The 14,889-nt window shown below is 54.5% G+C and overlaps 7 protein-coding genes across 7 annotated transcripts; 5 read left to right on the top strand and 2 right to left on the bottom strand.

Annotated features, from left to right (window-relative positions):
- Positions 1 to 355: 355 nt before the first annotated feature.
- Positions 356 to 790, top strand: N7510_004562 (uncharacterized protein; the record flags this gene model as incomplete). The annotated part of the gene is made up of 1 exon (XM_056976488.1): positions 356 to 790. One exon carries the CDS (start codon positions 356 to 358, stop codon positions 788 to 790), a length of 435 nt encoding a protein of 144 aa, XP_056836444.1.
- An 873-nt stretch (positions 791 to 1,663) lies between these two features.
- Positions 1,664 to 3,100, top strand: alg3 (dolichyl-P-Man:Man(5)GlcNAc(2)-PP-dolichol alpha-1,3-mannosyltransferase; the record flags this gene model as incomplete). The annotated part of the gene is made up of 4 exons (XM_056976487.1): positions 1,664 to 1,683; positions 1,739 to 1,869; positions 1,931 to 2,454; positions 2,513 to 3,100. The coding sequence occupies 4 exons, from the start codon at positions 1,664 to 1,666 to the stop codon at positions 3,098 to 3,100; spliced, it is 1,263 nt and encodes a 420-aa protein (XP_056836443.1).
- Positions 3,101 to 3,169: 69 nt separating this feature from the next.
- Positions 3,170 to 3,662, bottom strand: N7510_004560 (putative eukaryotic translation initiation factor eIF1a-like protein; the record flags this gene model as incomplete). Its single annotated transcript, XM_056976486.1, has 2 exons — positions 3,170 to 3,278; positions 3,352 to 3,662. 2 exons carry the CDS (start codon positions 3,660 to 3,662, stop codon positions 3,170 to 3,172), a joined length of 420 nt encoding a protein of 139 aa, XP_056836442.1.
- A 206-nt stretch (positions 3,663 to 3,868) lies between these two features.
- Positions 3,869 to 5,353, top strand: N7510_004559 (putative MFS efflux transporter; the record flags this gene model as incomplete). Its single annotated transcript, XM_056976485.1, has 1 exon — positions 3,869 to 5,353. One exon carries the CDS (start codon positions 3,869 to 3,871, stop codon positions 5,351 to 5,353), a length of 1,485 nt encoding a protein of 494 aa, XP_056836441.1.
- Positions 5,354 to 6,105: 752 nt separating this feature from the next.
- On the top strand, positions 6,106 to 8,482 carry pkcA (protein kinase c; the record flags this gene model as incomplete). The annotated part of the gene is made up of 6 exons (XM_056976484.1): positions 6,106 to 6,529; positions 6,604 to 6,870; positions 6,923 to 7,498; positions 7,554 to 7,949; positions 8,003 to 8,425; positions 8,463 to 8,482. 6 exons carry the CDS (start codon positions 6,106 to 6,108, stop codon positions 8,480 to 8,482), a joined length of 2,106 nt encoding a protein of 701 aa, XP_056836440.1.
- A 2,266-nt stretch (positions 8,483 to 10,748) lies between these two features.
- Positions 10,749 to 12,074, top strand: N7510_004557 (uncharacterized protein; the record flags this gene model as incomplete). The annotated part of the gene is made up of 1 exon (XM_056976483.1): positions 10,749 to 12,074. One exon carries the CDS (start codon positions 10,749 to 10,751, stop codon positions 12,072 to 12,074), a length of 1,326 nt encoding a protein of 441 aa, XP_056836439.1.
- Positions 12,075 to 12,344: 270 nt separating this feature from the next.
- N7510_004556 (snoRNA-splicing protein PRP40) lies at positions 12,345 to 14,757 on the bottom strand (the record flags this gene model as incomplete). The annotated part of the gene is made up of 3 exons (XM_056976482.1): positions 12,345 to 14,349; positions 14,407 to 14,561; positions 14,617 to 14,757. 3 exons carry the CDS (start codon positions 14,755 to 14,757, stop codon positions 12,345 to 12,347), a joined length of 2,301 nt encoding a protein of 766 aa, XP_056836438.1.
- Positions 14,758 to 14,889: the final 132 nt, after the last annotated feature.

Below are 14,889 nucleotides of genomic sequence, written 5' to 3'. Positions count from 1 at the left end.
GTGCGAATGCAAGTTCATTTTGATCGTTGCGAAGCCATGGCCGGGCGTGTAACGAAGTGAAGGGAAGAGAGAAAGAGAGGTGGATCAGTTGGTTTCGACAGCGCGAGCGAGGCAGGGCCAATCACGCGGGCCGCGATAAGATTAGCTAGCTCACGGATTTCTGCTGGCTTCGCTCCCTCCGTCAACCAACTGCCACACCTCTCCCTGTAACGCCAATTGACCTCTTCTCTCCCTCTCAATCTTTCTTTTTCTCTCGGGAATCTCTCCAGTCCCACCCGGATGGCTCCGTGAACCAATCCCTAGCGACCCTGCCGACGTCTCTCACTCCTCCCTCTCCGTACTCTTTTCCTCCACAATGCCACCCCATCTCCATCCCCGGTCCCGGTCGACGACCGGCCTGTTCGCTGGCACTCTCCTCGCCTCACTCCTCGTGGTCGGCATTCCCCACATCTTCCCTTGCCCGGCACCCCGACGCACTTTCGCGGACTCGGAGGTGGTGGTCACAGCCGACGGCCAACAGATCCCGAAAGTGCGACGGAGACGGCGGAAAGACATCGAAACGCTAGACAGCCCCGAAAATCATCGCTCAGGCCATCCGGCATCACCGGGCGACGACGAGGAGGTATCCACATTCCTCCAGATGGAAGAAGAGGCCAAGAACCTGGCCCACGTTGGCCGCGAGTGTCCGGTGCCCAAACCGAAGGGTGTCCTGGGTCAATTACTGGGGTTCCGTAACCCTCCAGAAAATGAGAGGCGGCAGACAAGCGGATTTGCCGAGGGGGAACGATAGCGTCTCGATGTTGGCCGAGGCCTTTTTCGCGTCTTTCTCTCACTTTTTCTTGCATCATACTTTTTTTAACTCTTCTCGTTTGTGATTAATGATACCATGGGTTGGACTACGAAGATGAATTGGTCGGAATGGACAGAATGGGGGTGGTTGGATGTTTCCATATCGGCGTACTTGCGCATGGCGAGCTACGTACTGAGAATGTATAACAGAGGGGAGATACAAGCTCCTCACGAATATAAAGAACCTATCCAATAATTTACTAGGTTGTATATCTAAGGTAGCAGGACTGGTTGATCAGACTACATAGCCTCTCCAACTGATCCGTCGTTACGTTGTCAGTCTGCGCCTTGAAATGCCCTTAAGAGGTGTCCATGAATGCGGTCCAACTTGCCCAAGACTCCCCAGAGAGTCTCATTCTTTTCCACATCGATGATGTCTTTGGCTGGACACTTCTTTGTCAATCTGAGTTAGCGCTGGATTCTTCTACTCTGGCCATGCACTTTGCCTGGCGGCAGACTGCGAGAGGCAGGTGTTGTTTCTGCAGAGCCTCTTAGTGATGAAGATAATAATGACCAAAGAAAGACATAGTTCTACAGTCTGCGCAGGGTTTCTCTGGAGAGGGACAATCTGAAGCTATCGTAGGAAACGGTATGTCTTGAGAGAAATATAGAAAGGACGCCATTGATACAGAGAACTAAACTATGGTTGAAAATGCCCGTTGATGCCTAAGTAATCAGACTCCTAATATGGTCAAAGGACACTGGCCAAGTGTACCTCTCCTGACACCCACCTAGCAAGAAAGCATATTGTTATTGGGCGGAATGATTCGACGATGTAAGTGTCAAGCGCTGTATTCATACTTCACGTCCCCCAATGGCGACTAAGGATCTTACGTAACCTATACTAAAGAACATGTGAGGGACAGGGACCCCATATAACTCCCTCTAGCCACGTCGCCATGGCCCTGCCCGACCTCCTAGTCGACATCCTCACCAATCCACGACATACAAAATGGATGGCTCCTCTGTTGCTCCTCGGCGATGCAGCCCTGTGCGCGCTGGTCATCTGGAAGATCTCCTGTGAGCCGCATCTCGTAAACAACAAATGTCCCGTTCAACCAAACTGACCACAGCACTTTAGACACCGAGATTGACTGGACAACCTACATGCAACAGGTCTCGCTCTACATGTCCGGAGAACGCGACTACACCTTGATCAAAGGCTCGACCGGCCCACTTGTCTACCCCGCCGCCCACGTCTACATCTACACGCTCCTCTACCACCTCACCGATGAAGGGCGCGATATCCTGATTGGTCAGATTATGTTCGCGGGGCTGTATCTGGCGACTCTAGTCGTCGTGTTGGGTTGCTACAGGCACTCCGGTGCGCCGCCGTACTTGTTCCCGCTGCTCGTTCTGTCCAAACGCCTGCACAGCATCTTCGTGCTGCGCTTGTTCAACGATGGTGTCGCCGCATTCGCTATGTGGCTGGCTATCTATCTCTGTCAGAAGCGCAAGTGGACTGCTGGCGTGGCGGTGTGGTCTGCCGGCGTGGCGGTCAAGATGACGCTGGTTCTGCTCGTGCCGGCTATTGCGGTCCTCACACTGCTCAGTCTGGGGTTGACGCGCAGTGTTGCGTTGGGGATCATGGCAATTCTGATCCAGGTTGGTGAAGGCGGAAAGGTGTCTAGGTGTACAAATGACTGATGAGGCATTATTGCAGGTCCTTCTCGCGGTACCTTTCCTCCAAGCCAATCCTACAGGCTATCTCGCGCGCGCGTTCGAGCTCTCCAGGCAATTCTTGTTCAAATGGACAGTGAATTGGCGATTCGTTGGCGAAGACACATTTCTCTCGAAAGAATTCTCTCTAGCCTTGCTGGTCCTCCACGTTTCCCTGCTGGCTATCTTCTCCGCCACCTGGATAAGACCCTCCGGCACCAATAATGTGTTCCGCTGGGCGCAGGGCCTTCTCCACGGTCGCCAGCAACCAATCGCCCTCTCCAAATCCTTCATCATGACCGTCATGCTGAGCTCGCTGGCCATCGGCTTGCTCTGTGCCAGGTCCCTGCACTACCAATTCTTCGCCTATTTGTCATGGGCCACCCCGTTTCTGCTTTGGCGGACAGGCCTCCACCCGGTTCTTGTGTATGTCATTTGGGCACTGCAGGAATGGGCTTGGAATGTCTACCCCAGCAGCAACGCAAGTTCGGCGGTTGTCGTGTTGTCGCTCGGTGTCCAGGTGTTGGGGGTGTGGTTGAATGGGTCGAGCGAGGTAGATAATAGTGCTCCTCGGAAAGAGCACATCCAATAAAAAAACCAGTGGCATATTCCAGACATCTCAAACTGTTGCTCTGGTGAACCATATCTGTAGACATAGGATTCACGCATCCGATTCGTCGTCAGAGGGCGGCATCTGGCCGACTCGCGATTCATCTTCATCGTCCGAGTCAATTGCAGCGACGACGGGCTGCTTCACGAACTCCTTTGGCCTTAAAAGATGAATATCTGTCAATATATGATCCTCTACAAGCAATTGAATCGAATGGGAGGGGGAGATAATACCAAAACGCCGCCTTCCGCCACGCCTTCTCATCGCGCACGATATTCACAATCTCCCCGCCAATCTTGTTATCGCGCTCATCCTGCGCCGTGGTATCGATCACAACGTACGAGCCGCGTTTGATCCAGAAGGTTGACCGGAAGCGCGCGGGCAGCTCCACGAGACACTGTGTTTTGCAGGGCTGCTCGACTAGGTAGATGTTGTTTCCGGTTGCCTTGATCGCGCGCGCGATCTGCTGGTTGCGGGCTAGGGAGTCTGGGGGTGTGAGGGTTTCTTCAGCTGTGGCTAGCACTCTGCGACGCGGGGGGGCCATGGTGAAATGATATCGCAAAGAATATCGTGAATAGTAAAATGGTAATGGAAGAAAAAAAACCCGTAGATCGGTGGGGCAAAACAGGACTCCCCAGACTGATGACAAACCATGAATTAGGGTTCGGAATATGGATTCCTGTCTAGCATAAAGCGGCGAACTTCGTTCAATGAACTTCGCCATTAGTCCAGCAACATATATTCGACAGAATGGCTGCCTCTTTCGGTTCCCTCTTCGAAATCGAGAGCTCTGCCCAACTGGCCAGTCCACCAGCTGCAGTACGCAAGGACAAGCAAGGTGCTGCCCCAGTACCATCAGACTATGAATTGAACGAACTTCAACCAACGGCTTCCACACGAGGGAATCAAGAACAGTCTTCTTCCACGCCAACTCCCAGCGTGCTGGAGAACCGTCTACCATCCCCCATCCAAGCTGAAGATACAACCACCACATTTGCGGCTGACCGCACTACACCGCCACCAAAGACCAAATGGCGGCTACTGAGCTGCTGTCTGGTCCAATTCGGGAATGGCATGAATGACAGTGCTCCCGGTGCTCTGATTCCGTACATGGAACGGCACTACAGCATCGGATATGCCGTGGTCTCGCTCATCTTTGTGACCAATGCCCTGGGCTTTATCCTCGCCGCCCCGCTCACACACACGATCGAGAGCAAACTCGGACGCTCGCGAAGCTATGCGCTGGCTCTGTCCCTTTCCGTGACGGCATACGTGATTATCGTCTGCCAGCCGCCCTTCCCTGCAGTGGTGGCCAGCTTCCTCTTGTTGGGCTTCGGCCAGGCCTTCAACCTGGCTCTCAGCAATGTCTTCTGCGCCAATCTCTCTAATTTTACGACGGCATTGGGCTGTTTGCATGGCTCCTACGGCATTGGAGGCACCGTGGCGCCGTTGTTTGCAACGGCAATGGTGTCGAGCGGGATTCGCTGGTCGTTCTTCTACAGTATCGCCCTGGCCATGGCCGCAGTCAACCTGCTCTTTTCCGCATGGTCATTCTACAACTACGAAAAAGACACCCCGATCGAGCCGCAGATGGCACTTCAGCCCACAGCCTCCCGTCCCGAAGGTGCCGGTGGCGAGCCTCTGACTCGGCTCCAGGTCGTCCTGAAATCCATCAAGAACCGCACCACGCTGCTCGGGGCGCTATTCATCTTCGCCTACCAAGGGGCCGAGGTCTCCGTCTCGGGCTGGGTCGTTTCTTTCCTAATCAGCTACCGCCACGGCGACCCGAAGCACGTCGGCTACGTGAGCGCGGGTTTCTGGGCAGGCATCACGGCCGGCCGGTTCGTGTTGACGCATCCGGCACACAGAATCGGCGAAAAGATCGCCGTGGTGATCATGGTGGCTGGCGCCGTCGCCTTCCAGCTGATGACCTGGCTCATCCCCAACGTGATCGGCGAGGCCGTCACCGTCGCCATCCTTGGCCTGCTCCTGGGGCCCGTCTATCCCTGCGCCACGACAGTTTTTACCAAACTACTCCCCCGGAGCATGCACATGTCCAGCCTGAGCTTTGTCAGCGCCCTCGGCAGCAGCGGCGGTGCCGTGTCGCCATTCTTGACCGGTCTGCTGGCGCAAAAGGTGGGCACTATGGTCCTGCACCCGATCTGTATTGGATTGTATGGAGTGATGGCTACCAGTTGGCTTCTGCTGCCCAAAATTTCCAAGCGATCCGAGTAAGGGGTGGTGTGGTGGTGGTGGTGGTGCTCGCCAACATACCCTTTCGGTACAATATGTTGTGGGCATAGTTAGGTTAGGGCAGGCTCGCATGTGGAGTTCAGAGTCTCGGCATGGATGTCTGTCCAGTAAATTGCATTACTACATAGTACCTGGCCAACAATCATGAACCCAATGACATTGTCGAGTCTAGTCTTGGTGACATCACGAGTCGAGGGTGTGTTTACCCACCGAGTGCCATATTGGGTCCGTAGTATCTCAACCGACGGTTTTATTCACATCAAGAATGCACCGCACTGCTAGACTCGGCTAGATATCCGGAGATCCCTAAAAGACCACCCCTCCATGCACGCGGCAAGGGATATACCCTCTTGAGCCCATCCACTGAGGTTAGTGGTTGGTCTGTTTTCGTGTCGGGGCTTATCGATAGCCAGGCCACACCACACTTCCCCCTCCCTTTCTCTCTCTCTTCTCTTCCTCCCTCTCTCTTTTCCTCACCATCCCCTTCATCTCCATCGCTGATGATCTCATCTGCCAGGCGGTAACGGCGCCCTTGACGCCGGAAACACTTGGATCCCACACTCCCACCACCACCTGCCCACTCCCTCGAAAGTGTCCCGGGTGTCTCACCTTTCCCCTCCACCTGTCAACAACACGAGCGAGAGACAGACAACCAGACCCCGCGATAACCACTTTCGCTTCCACCACACCCCTTCCTCTCACCACAACCACCCTAAAAAAACAACACCGCCACTATGGACAGCGATGACCCTATTGCCGCGGTCTACAAAAAGATCGAGCGGGAGAAAGCCCTGATCGCCGCGGCGAGCAACATGCGGCAGTCGACCGACAACCCGCTCGTGCAGCAGCGAGTCGACGCGAACATCCGCGATGGCTGGAAAAACATTGCCTATCTCGAGGAGAAGATGCAGGAGCTGCAGATCCGTCGCATGGAACAGGATGGTGGCGGCTCGCCTACGGGCCAGCGCCGCGGGCCCGGTGTCGGTGGGAACGCTCCCCCGCCACCCCCGAAGGACTATCCTGGTGCCGGTGGGAAATACGGCGATGGCTATGGGTACCCTCAGGGAAGCGCGGGCAGTATGCCTTCTGGCGCGCCGTACTCGGATCCACGGCCTTACGCTCCTATCCCCAAGGCGAGGCCGAATTATACAAAGTTGGGTGAGTTATTTATCTGCATTCTATGGAAATTATGGAGAAGGGGTTCTTTGCTGACATGACTGGCTGAATTGCAGATTTGATCAAATATGACACGCCCTACCTCGGCCCCAAGATCCAGCTCATGCTGTCCCAGCTTGAGTTCAAGCTGAGCGTGGAGAAGCAATACAAGGCTGGTATCGAGAAGATGGTTCGCTTGTATCAGGACGAGGGCGACAGGAAGAGCCGTGCGGATGCTGAGGGCCGTCGCATCGAGAGTAACCAGAAGATCCAGCTCCTGAAACAGGCCCTCAAGCGATATGAGGATCTTCATGTCGACATTGAGTCTTCTGATACGCCGGATGGTATGGATGTCATGCCGAATGATATAACCGCAAGTAGCTGACCCCCAAACAGATGAATCGCTCAGCAGTCCGAACATGCGCAAGCCGCTAACTGGTCTCTTGACCATGCGAATCCATGCCGTGAAGGATGTCGACCACGCCGCAAGTTCACGATTCTCCCGAGGCCCGGAGACCTTTGTCATCGTCAAGGTGGAAGATGCGGTCAAGGCCAGAACCAAGGCTAGTCGGAACGATAAATGGCTCGACGAGTCATTTTCGATCGACATCGACAAGGCGAACGAGATCGAGCTTACTGTATACGACAAGTCTGGAGACCGTCCGACGCCTATCGGTATGCTCTGGGTGCGCATCTCCGACATCGCAGAGGAGATGCGTCGCAAGAAGATCGAGACCGAGTTGGGTGCATCCGGATGGGTTTCGGCAGACAAAATGGAGGGCTCGGGAATGCCCCGACCTGACTATTCAGGCTCCACACACGGAGGGCCTCCAGGGCCTCCCGGCTCTGGTGGCCGGCCTGGTACAGCGGGCCAAGGTCATGGCGAGATGCCGGGTGCTCCTCCTTCCGTCATGATTGATTCATGGTTCGCGTTGGAGCCGTTCGGTCGGATACAGTTGTCTATGAGCTTCGGTAAGACACAACTGGCCTTTTTATGTTCGACCCAAATCACTAATGCCTGGTATAGCCAAACAACTCAAGGATCGTCGACCCTTCGACATCGGTCTCAATCGACAGGGTGCCGTGCGGCAAAAGAAGGAGGAAATCCACGAGAAACAGGGCCACAAGTTCGTCACTCAACAATTCTACAACATCATGCGCTGTGCGCTGTGTGGAGATTTCCTCAAATACGCGGCCGGAATGCAATGCGCGGACTGCAAATACACCTGCCACCGCAAATGCTACCCCAAGGTTGTCACCAAGTGTATCAGCAAGGCGAACTATGAGACCGATCCGGACGAGGAGAAGATCAATCACCGGATTCCGCACCGCTTCGAAGGTTTCTCCAATATCTCCGCCAACTGGTGCTGTCACTGCGGGTACCTGCTACCTTTTGGACGCAAGAACGCTAAACGATGTAGCGGTATGCAGACCATCCATCATATTATTTTGGCGGCCATATACTGACTTCTTCAGAATGCGGTCTTACATGCCACGCCCACTGCACTCACCTTGTGCCTGATTTCTGCGGCATGTCCATGGAGGCTGCTAACCAGATCCTGGAGACCCTGATTCGCGCCAAGAATCATAACAAGTCTGCATCTGTCAGTTCAGGTCTTAGTGGCCGTACCCTTCGCCCCGGCGGCCCCCCACAACCCCCTCAAGACAATATCTATCTACCCAAGCCCTCCGAGGGCCACTCCTACGGGGCGATCCCCAGACAGGCTTCTGCAGAAGCAGTAAGCGCTGCGACTAACTCTTATATGACTCCACAGTCACCATCCACTGCTGCTCAGCGCCCAGGGATCCCGCCGAAACTGCCCTCTTCGGGTGCTTCTTCCACTGCCGCCCAGGCCGCCTCAGTCGCAACAGGATTGCGAACACCCCAGCAGACATCAGGTATGCATAATAGCACCTACTGATCTAAGTTTCTCAGCGTTGACTGCTGGAATCTAGTGGATATGGGCCGTCCCCCGCAATCGCCACAACCTCAGCAACCTCCTCCACACCAGGCTTATGTTCCATCCGCCTATAAGGACTTCCCACCTTCGGGCCAGACTATGTCGGCTGTCGCACCTGGGCCATACTCTCCGATGCAGCCGCCCCAACAACAACCCATCGCGACATCTGTGTCCACTCAAATTAGACCAGGCGTCAAGGAGGAGGCTCCGTCTTCTCAGGCAAAGTCCCGGATCGGACTGGATCATTTCAACTTCCTTTCTGTGCTTGGAAAGGGTAACTTCGGTAAGGTCATGTTGGCTGAAACCAAGACGACCCGCAAGCTCTATGCCATTAAGGTGTTGAAGAAGGAATTCATCATTGAAAATGATGAAGTGGAGAGCACCAAGTCCGAGAAGCGCGTGTTCTTGATCGCCAATAAGGAACGACACCCGTTCCTGTTAAACCTGCATGCCTGTTTCCAGACGGAGACCCGAGTGTACTTCGTCATGGAGTACATCAGCGGTGGTGATCTGATGTTGCACATTCAGCGCGGCCAGTTCGGCCTCAAGAGAGCACAGTATGTTTTTCCTGCTGGACATTTTCTTCGTGACTGCTAACTTGACTCTTGCAGGTTCTACGCTGCTGAAGTCTGCTTGGCTCTGAAGTACTTCCACGAGAACGGCGTTATTTACCGTGATCTGAAGCTCGACAATATTATGCTCACCCTGGATGGCCACATTAAGGTTGCCGATTATGGTCTCTGCAAAGAGAACATGTGGTACGGTGCCACCACCAGCACATTCTGCGGTACACCTGAGTTTATGGCTCCTGAGGTATGTATGATGGATTCGCTTGCCACAACTACCAGCTAATTATTCCTATAGATTCTTCTAGACAAGAAATACGGCCGCGCAGTTGACTGGTGGGCGTTCGGTGTGCTTATTTACCAGATGCTTCTCCAGCAGTCTCCGTTCCGCGGTGAGGATGAAGACGAAATCTACGACGCCATTCTGGCCGACGAGCCCCTCTACCCCATCCACATGCCTCGGGATTCGGTCTCGATTCTCCAGAAGCTGTTGACGCGTGAGCCTGAACTGCGCCTGGGGTCCGGCCCGACGGATGCTCAGGAGGTGATGTCTCACGCCTTCTTCCGCAACATCAACTGGGATGATATCTACCACAAGCGGGTCCCGCCACCGTTCATCCCCACGATCAGTAGCCCCACCGATACCAGCAACTTCGATCAGGAATTCACCAGCGTGACTCCCGTCCTGACTCCCGTCCAATCGGTGCTCTCACAGGCCATGCAGGAGGAGTTCCGCGGCTTCTCCTACACGGCTGACTTTGCTTGATTTCGGTCTGGATCATCCAGTGTCGCTTTGGTTACATTTGGAACTTATTGCTGGGGAAAAAAACATGTGACTGGTGTCTTATGGGCATTGACCGTTTTCCTCCGCGCGCTTCTTCTAGCCCGTCTTGCTCTTCAGGTTGCTCTCTGCCTCTCTCTCTCTCTCTACATACCCCTCCCGCGCAGCTTCTTTCGAGTGACCACGTCTGACTGACGGGTCACCTTGCTTTGCTGTTGTGATTCTTTGCCTGAATTAACATGATAATACTTGCTACCCGGCCGCGCGCCTCTCCATGTTGCTATTGTGTCTCTTGCTTCCTTTCGATTTCTGGTTTATCTAAATTGTTTGCTTTCTTGTGGTCTTTGCTTCTTGTTTGAGACGGGATGGGATCGATGTTACTTGAGCTGTTCGCTCAGCCATCGACATCACGACTGGTGGTAGGATGATGAGGGGAGTTTTGTTTTGCCAAAGTTCGGCGGTTCGTTCAGCGGGTGAACTGGAGATGCAACTACGAACTAATGACTGCTGTGTTCAATATTGTAGGGTAGGGTAGAGTGAATGTTTCTTTGTTCCCGGCTTCCCATCCTCAACGCCTCTTTGTTGCACGGTCCACCCCCAACCTATCATGCTGTACCTTCGAAGTCGGTTCCCTTTGAGGACCCGAGGTCAGCAACAAAGCCGTCGTACGTCGATCACCTTCTCGAGAATCTCTTCTCGCTGTGAATTGTCATCCAATGTCGTGCACCCTCTTCCTCCCTCTCAAATCTCACTCATACTTCTCTTCTGCACCTCTCCCAGATTTTCTCTGGCTGTTTACTTTAGTCTTCCCCCAATACAACAAACCGACGCAAATCAATCATCCCCAGTCTTGTTATTGTCTGAACCAACCACTGCAGTCAATTTCTCTTCTTCCAGAGTCTGCACTTCCAGCCATGACCACCAACCGAGAGAAGCCAGAGCAAGTCGTTCAAACAACCCACCCATCGAGAGAATCCTCACCGGCTTCTTCAGTCTCCAGCACCAAATCCTCAAAGCGCAGAACCACAGGCTCAGAATACCAACCGTCTACACCACAACCGAAGCGCACCCGCTCCACCAACACCCCAAACGGTATCACTCGCGCCACGCCTACCACAAAACGCAGAATACCCAAAAAAGCAGCCTCCGAAACTTCGTACGCACAATCCTCGTGCGCTTCGTCCTTTGCAGAAATGGAAAAGCCAGAAGCACCCAAACAAAAGAAGCGAACAACCCGCAAAAGCGAAGAAAACTTTACCAAGCCTCGTACAAAGACTGGTATGTATACCGAAGCAAGTGACGAAGAAGAAGAAAAGAATCTAAACATCTCCCGCGCTGAGCGCGACGACCTCGTCTTCGAACTCACGTACGAGAAAGCGAGACGGCTCGCCGAGGCCGTCAATATACCCGAGGACTCGAACCTGGGCGAAGACGAGCAGAAACTGTTTCTTGATCTGGCGACGCGAGGCTGCAAGCCGCTGATGTCTGCGCACTGGCGGAGGGATTTCTCGACGTTGCCTGAGTCGCTGTTTACTAGCGATGACAACGACGTCAACAAGGGAAAACCAGACAAAGAAGACGACAACGACGGTGGTATTGGTGATGAAGCGCAATTAGTCTTCGAATCCCACCGCGGCTCGGATTTCGGTGCTATCAAAGCCCTCCAACGGCTCCTTGCTACAGGCGGCCATGTCCGCGACTGCCAGGTGCTGGCTGCTCTGCCGCAACGGGTCATCCAACGGGCTATACAGCGGTACATGCGCTGGGCTCTCAGCGACGCAGGCCTGAGGACCGGTCATCCAGTCCTCCCCGTCCACGCGATATACGCGCAGAAGGAAGGCGAGAGCACGCTGGCAGCCCTCACGCGGGTGAATCTCAGACTGGAGACACTAGCCAAACGACACCAGGCTTCTCTATCTTGCGCGGTAGAAGTGGGGAACAAAAGCAAGGCCTGGCCCACGTTGATCGGATTCGTGCTCTGTGGCCCCATCGTGGCGCTGGTTTCGCTCGATACGGATCCCGGGTCGCTGGGTTGGACGGAAGATGCGGGTGTGAAGGTGAAATATCTCGGCCAGTTTGATCTCTCCGAGGCGGCGCAGGATGTGTGGAACTCCGTTGCGATTGCTATCTCCGTTGTGCATATCAGGAGGATTATGGCGAGGATGGCGGGTGTTTATGAGGGTCCTTTCGTGCCAAGGTTTAGGGGCGTGGATGATGAGAGGGATGATGAGGATATTTGAGAGCTGAGATGGCGTTCGCAAAGAGTTTGCTTTTAGGTGGAGAGAAGGTGCTGTGATGCCCATCATTTACCTGGCTCATTTGTCTTTTTCTTTTAAATTTATTTATCATTGTGTTCCTGGACCGAGCTTTATATTTACATGGCGATATGAAGAAAGAAAAGACAGCTACGGCATACAAAGCCAGAGAGAACATGTTTGATACCCAAAATGAGCATATTATATTGGGTTCTGAATGTCTCACGCCACGCTGCACATAGCAACGCTCCAGACCTATTCTTCCTCCTCAATCTCCCCCTCCTCACTACCAGAATGAATGGCCTTTTCTTCCTTCTTGACTTCCTCCGCGGGAGCAGTAGCAGGAGTGCGTTCCCGAGGATGCTCACGGTCCCGATCTCTCTTCGCGCCCCTGCTGCGGTCACGCTCGCGGCTATCACGACGGTACCGCTTCGTCGACCGACTAGCCACGCTCTCCGAGTCACTCTCGCGCCTGCGCCTGCGGTCTGTGCTAGTTGTGCTGCGCGTATCACCGTAGTCGAGCTCATCACGGCTTCCGCGCGGGTCGCCACGAGCCCGGTACAAGCGCTCGCGCTCGTCCTCGCGCCGGTCGTAGTCGCGGCGATAGCTGCGGTCGTCTCGGTCTCTCTCCCGCTTTCGGTAGCGGTCTCGCTCACGATCTCGCGACGGAGAGAACCCGCTGGTCTTGCGATATGATCGCTCGCGGTCCGCCATGGCCTTACGACGGTCTGCTTCGTACGCATCCGGTTCAGGGGTGCGGCTCATACGGCTGCTGGTGCCGTGGCGTTCGCCGCGGCGGTGGTCACGATCTCCGCGGTCATAGTCTCGGCGGCTGCTACGGTCTCGGTCTCCATCCTCTTCTTTCTCCTTCAGGCGGCGGATGATCTTTTCGAATGCGGAAGAGCGCAGCTCATCGGATTCCAGCGCCTTGTATTCCTCGTACTTTTCGAGGCGAGGTTGCACTTCTTCCCATGTGTCTGTGACAACCACGGGCGGTTCCAGGCGTTTGATGCGAGAGCGAAGAGCATCGACTGCGCGGCGTTGATGACGGTCAGCTGCATGCTTCTCCTCTTCCGTTCGTCGTATTGCTTTCTCTTGAATGCGCTGGAAAATGAGCTCGAGAATGTCCGTGTCGATCTTGGAGGCGCGGCGGTCAGCGACCATGATCGCGTTGAATTCCTCGAACGTGGTCTTGGGTGTGACTTCGAATCGTTTGTCGTCCAGAACATCCAGCACGTCGTTCCGGGGACCCCGAAGTGAGCGCTCCTCTTCTTCCACCATGTCCCAGAACAGATCAAGAGGTGTCGATCCAGGCTGTCCCAAGATTGCTTGATACCGGGGATCCTGCTGGATAAGCGGACAGATAGTCATCCACTTCGTGCCCGCCTTGATCTTACCCTGCGACTTGAGCTCCTTCAGTAACTCCAGATATTGCTCCCGATTGCGACGTTCTTTCCGGGCCTTGACAGCCTTTTGTTGCTGACGAGTGTCGTTGAAGGTACGTTCCAGGGACTTGATATGGTTTTCGAATGCGGTTAAGATATCAGACTTGCTCAGGGCCCTGAACTTATCGTCGCCCTGAACCTTGTCATTGGATTGGATGATTGCCTGAGCTTCCGACCAACGCGTGTACGGCTCGAGATCCAACGAGTTCAGGATGTTCACCAGCTCGTCCATGGCCGCCTTGCGGGTCGCAGCTTCTTTCTCGACGTGGGCCTTCTTGAGCTCAACAACGTACTCTTCGAAGAGCTGGCGCCTTTCGTTCTCGTCGTTGGTAGCTCGGAAGGTAGTTTCTCCCTCGACAATGGGCCGAATATTCTTCCAGCGACTGTAGTGCTTGATTTCAGGATGCCGCTTCAGCATGGTATTGAAATCTGCGCGGAGCTTAGCGAATCTCTCTTTCGCCCGGTCCTTTTCCTGCATGCGAACCTCGACCGCGTATTTCTCAAAGGCTGCCTTGCGGTCTCGTGGGTCTCGGAGCGCGCGGTACTGTGGATCCTTAATTGTTTCCCTCATGGTCTGCTCCCATGTCCATTCGGGCTGCACATTGTGTCGCCTGAGCATCTTCATGAATGCGTTCTCTGCCTCTTCGATGGAGTTGTACGCGGGTTCGTTCTGGGTACCCAAGTTCGGCGCTGCCACCATTCCGTTGGTATCTCCATATCTACCACGACGGTCGTATCCGCGGTCATAGTCGTCACGATCACGCTGCTGGGCAGGGGGGAAAGAGCTCGAACCTCCGGCGACAAATGACGGGCCACTGCAGTTTTTCATGTCAATTGCTTTCAGAAAATAGAGAGATAAAATTCAGACTTACGCGACTGGAGCTGCTTGGGGGGCCGGGGCCTGCGCAAGGGCATTCTTGTAAACGTCGGGCATTTCCCATGTGCTCTGCTTAGTCTCCGTGTTGTACCAGTACTTTCGCCCACCCTCAGCCGTGTACTCCTTCCATGGCTGATCCGATAAAGCGCGCTAGCAAGGAAAGTCAGCCCAACTCGTCGGGGGAAGAGGGGAGGAAGAAACCAACCTCGACCGGGGTCATCAGCTCCACGGGCTTGTTCCACTGGGTCACCTTTGTCTGAACATTGTAATAGTAGACTCTGCCATCGGCGTTGCGCGCCTCCTGCCACAAGGGCGAAGGCGCGGATTGACTGGCCATTGGGTTCATGGTGGCTTGACGGGGAGGAAAGTGAGGGAAGTTGCGGTTGCCGTGAAAAAGGCAGAAGCACCAGTGTTTGCACTGTTTGCACCTGTCAACATCCCTTTCCCTTTTCCGAAGTAGGAGCTTAGCTTGCGCCCG

This window comes from Penicillium lagena (genome assembly GCF_028827675.1).
Source record: "Penicillium lagena strain IBT 129212 chromosome Unknown utg000002l_segment0_segment0, whole genome shotgun sequence".
NCBI lineage: Eukaryota > Fungi > Ascomycota > Eurotiomycetes > Eurotiales > Aspergillaceae > Penicillium > Penicillium lagena.
This window is presented reverse-complemented; position numbering and strand designations above follow the sequence as displayed.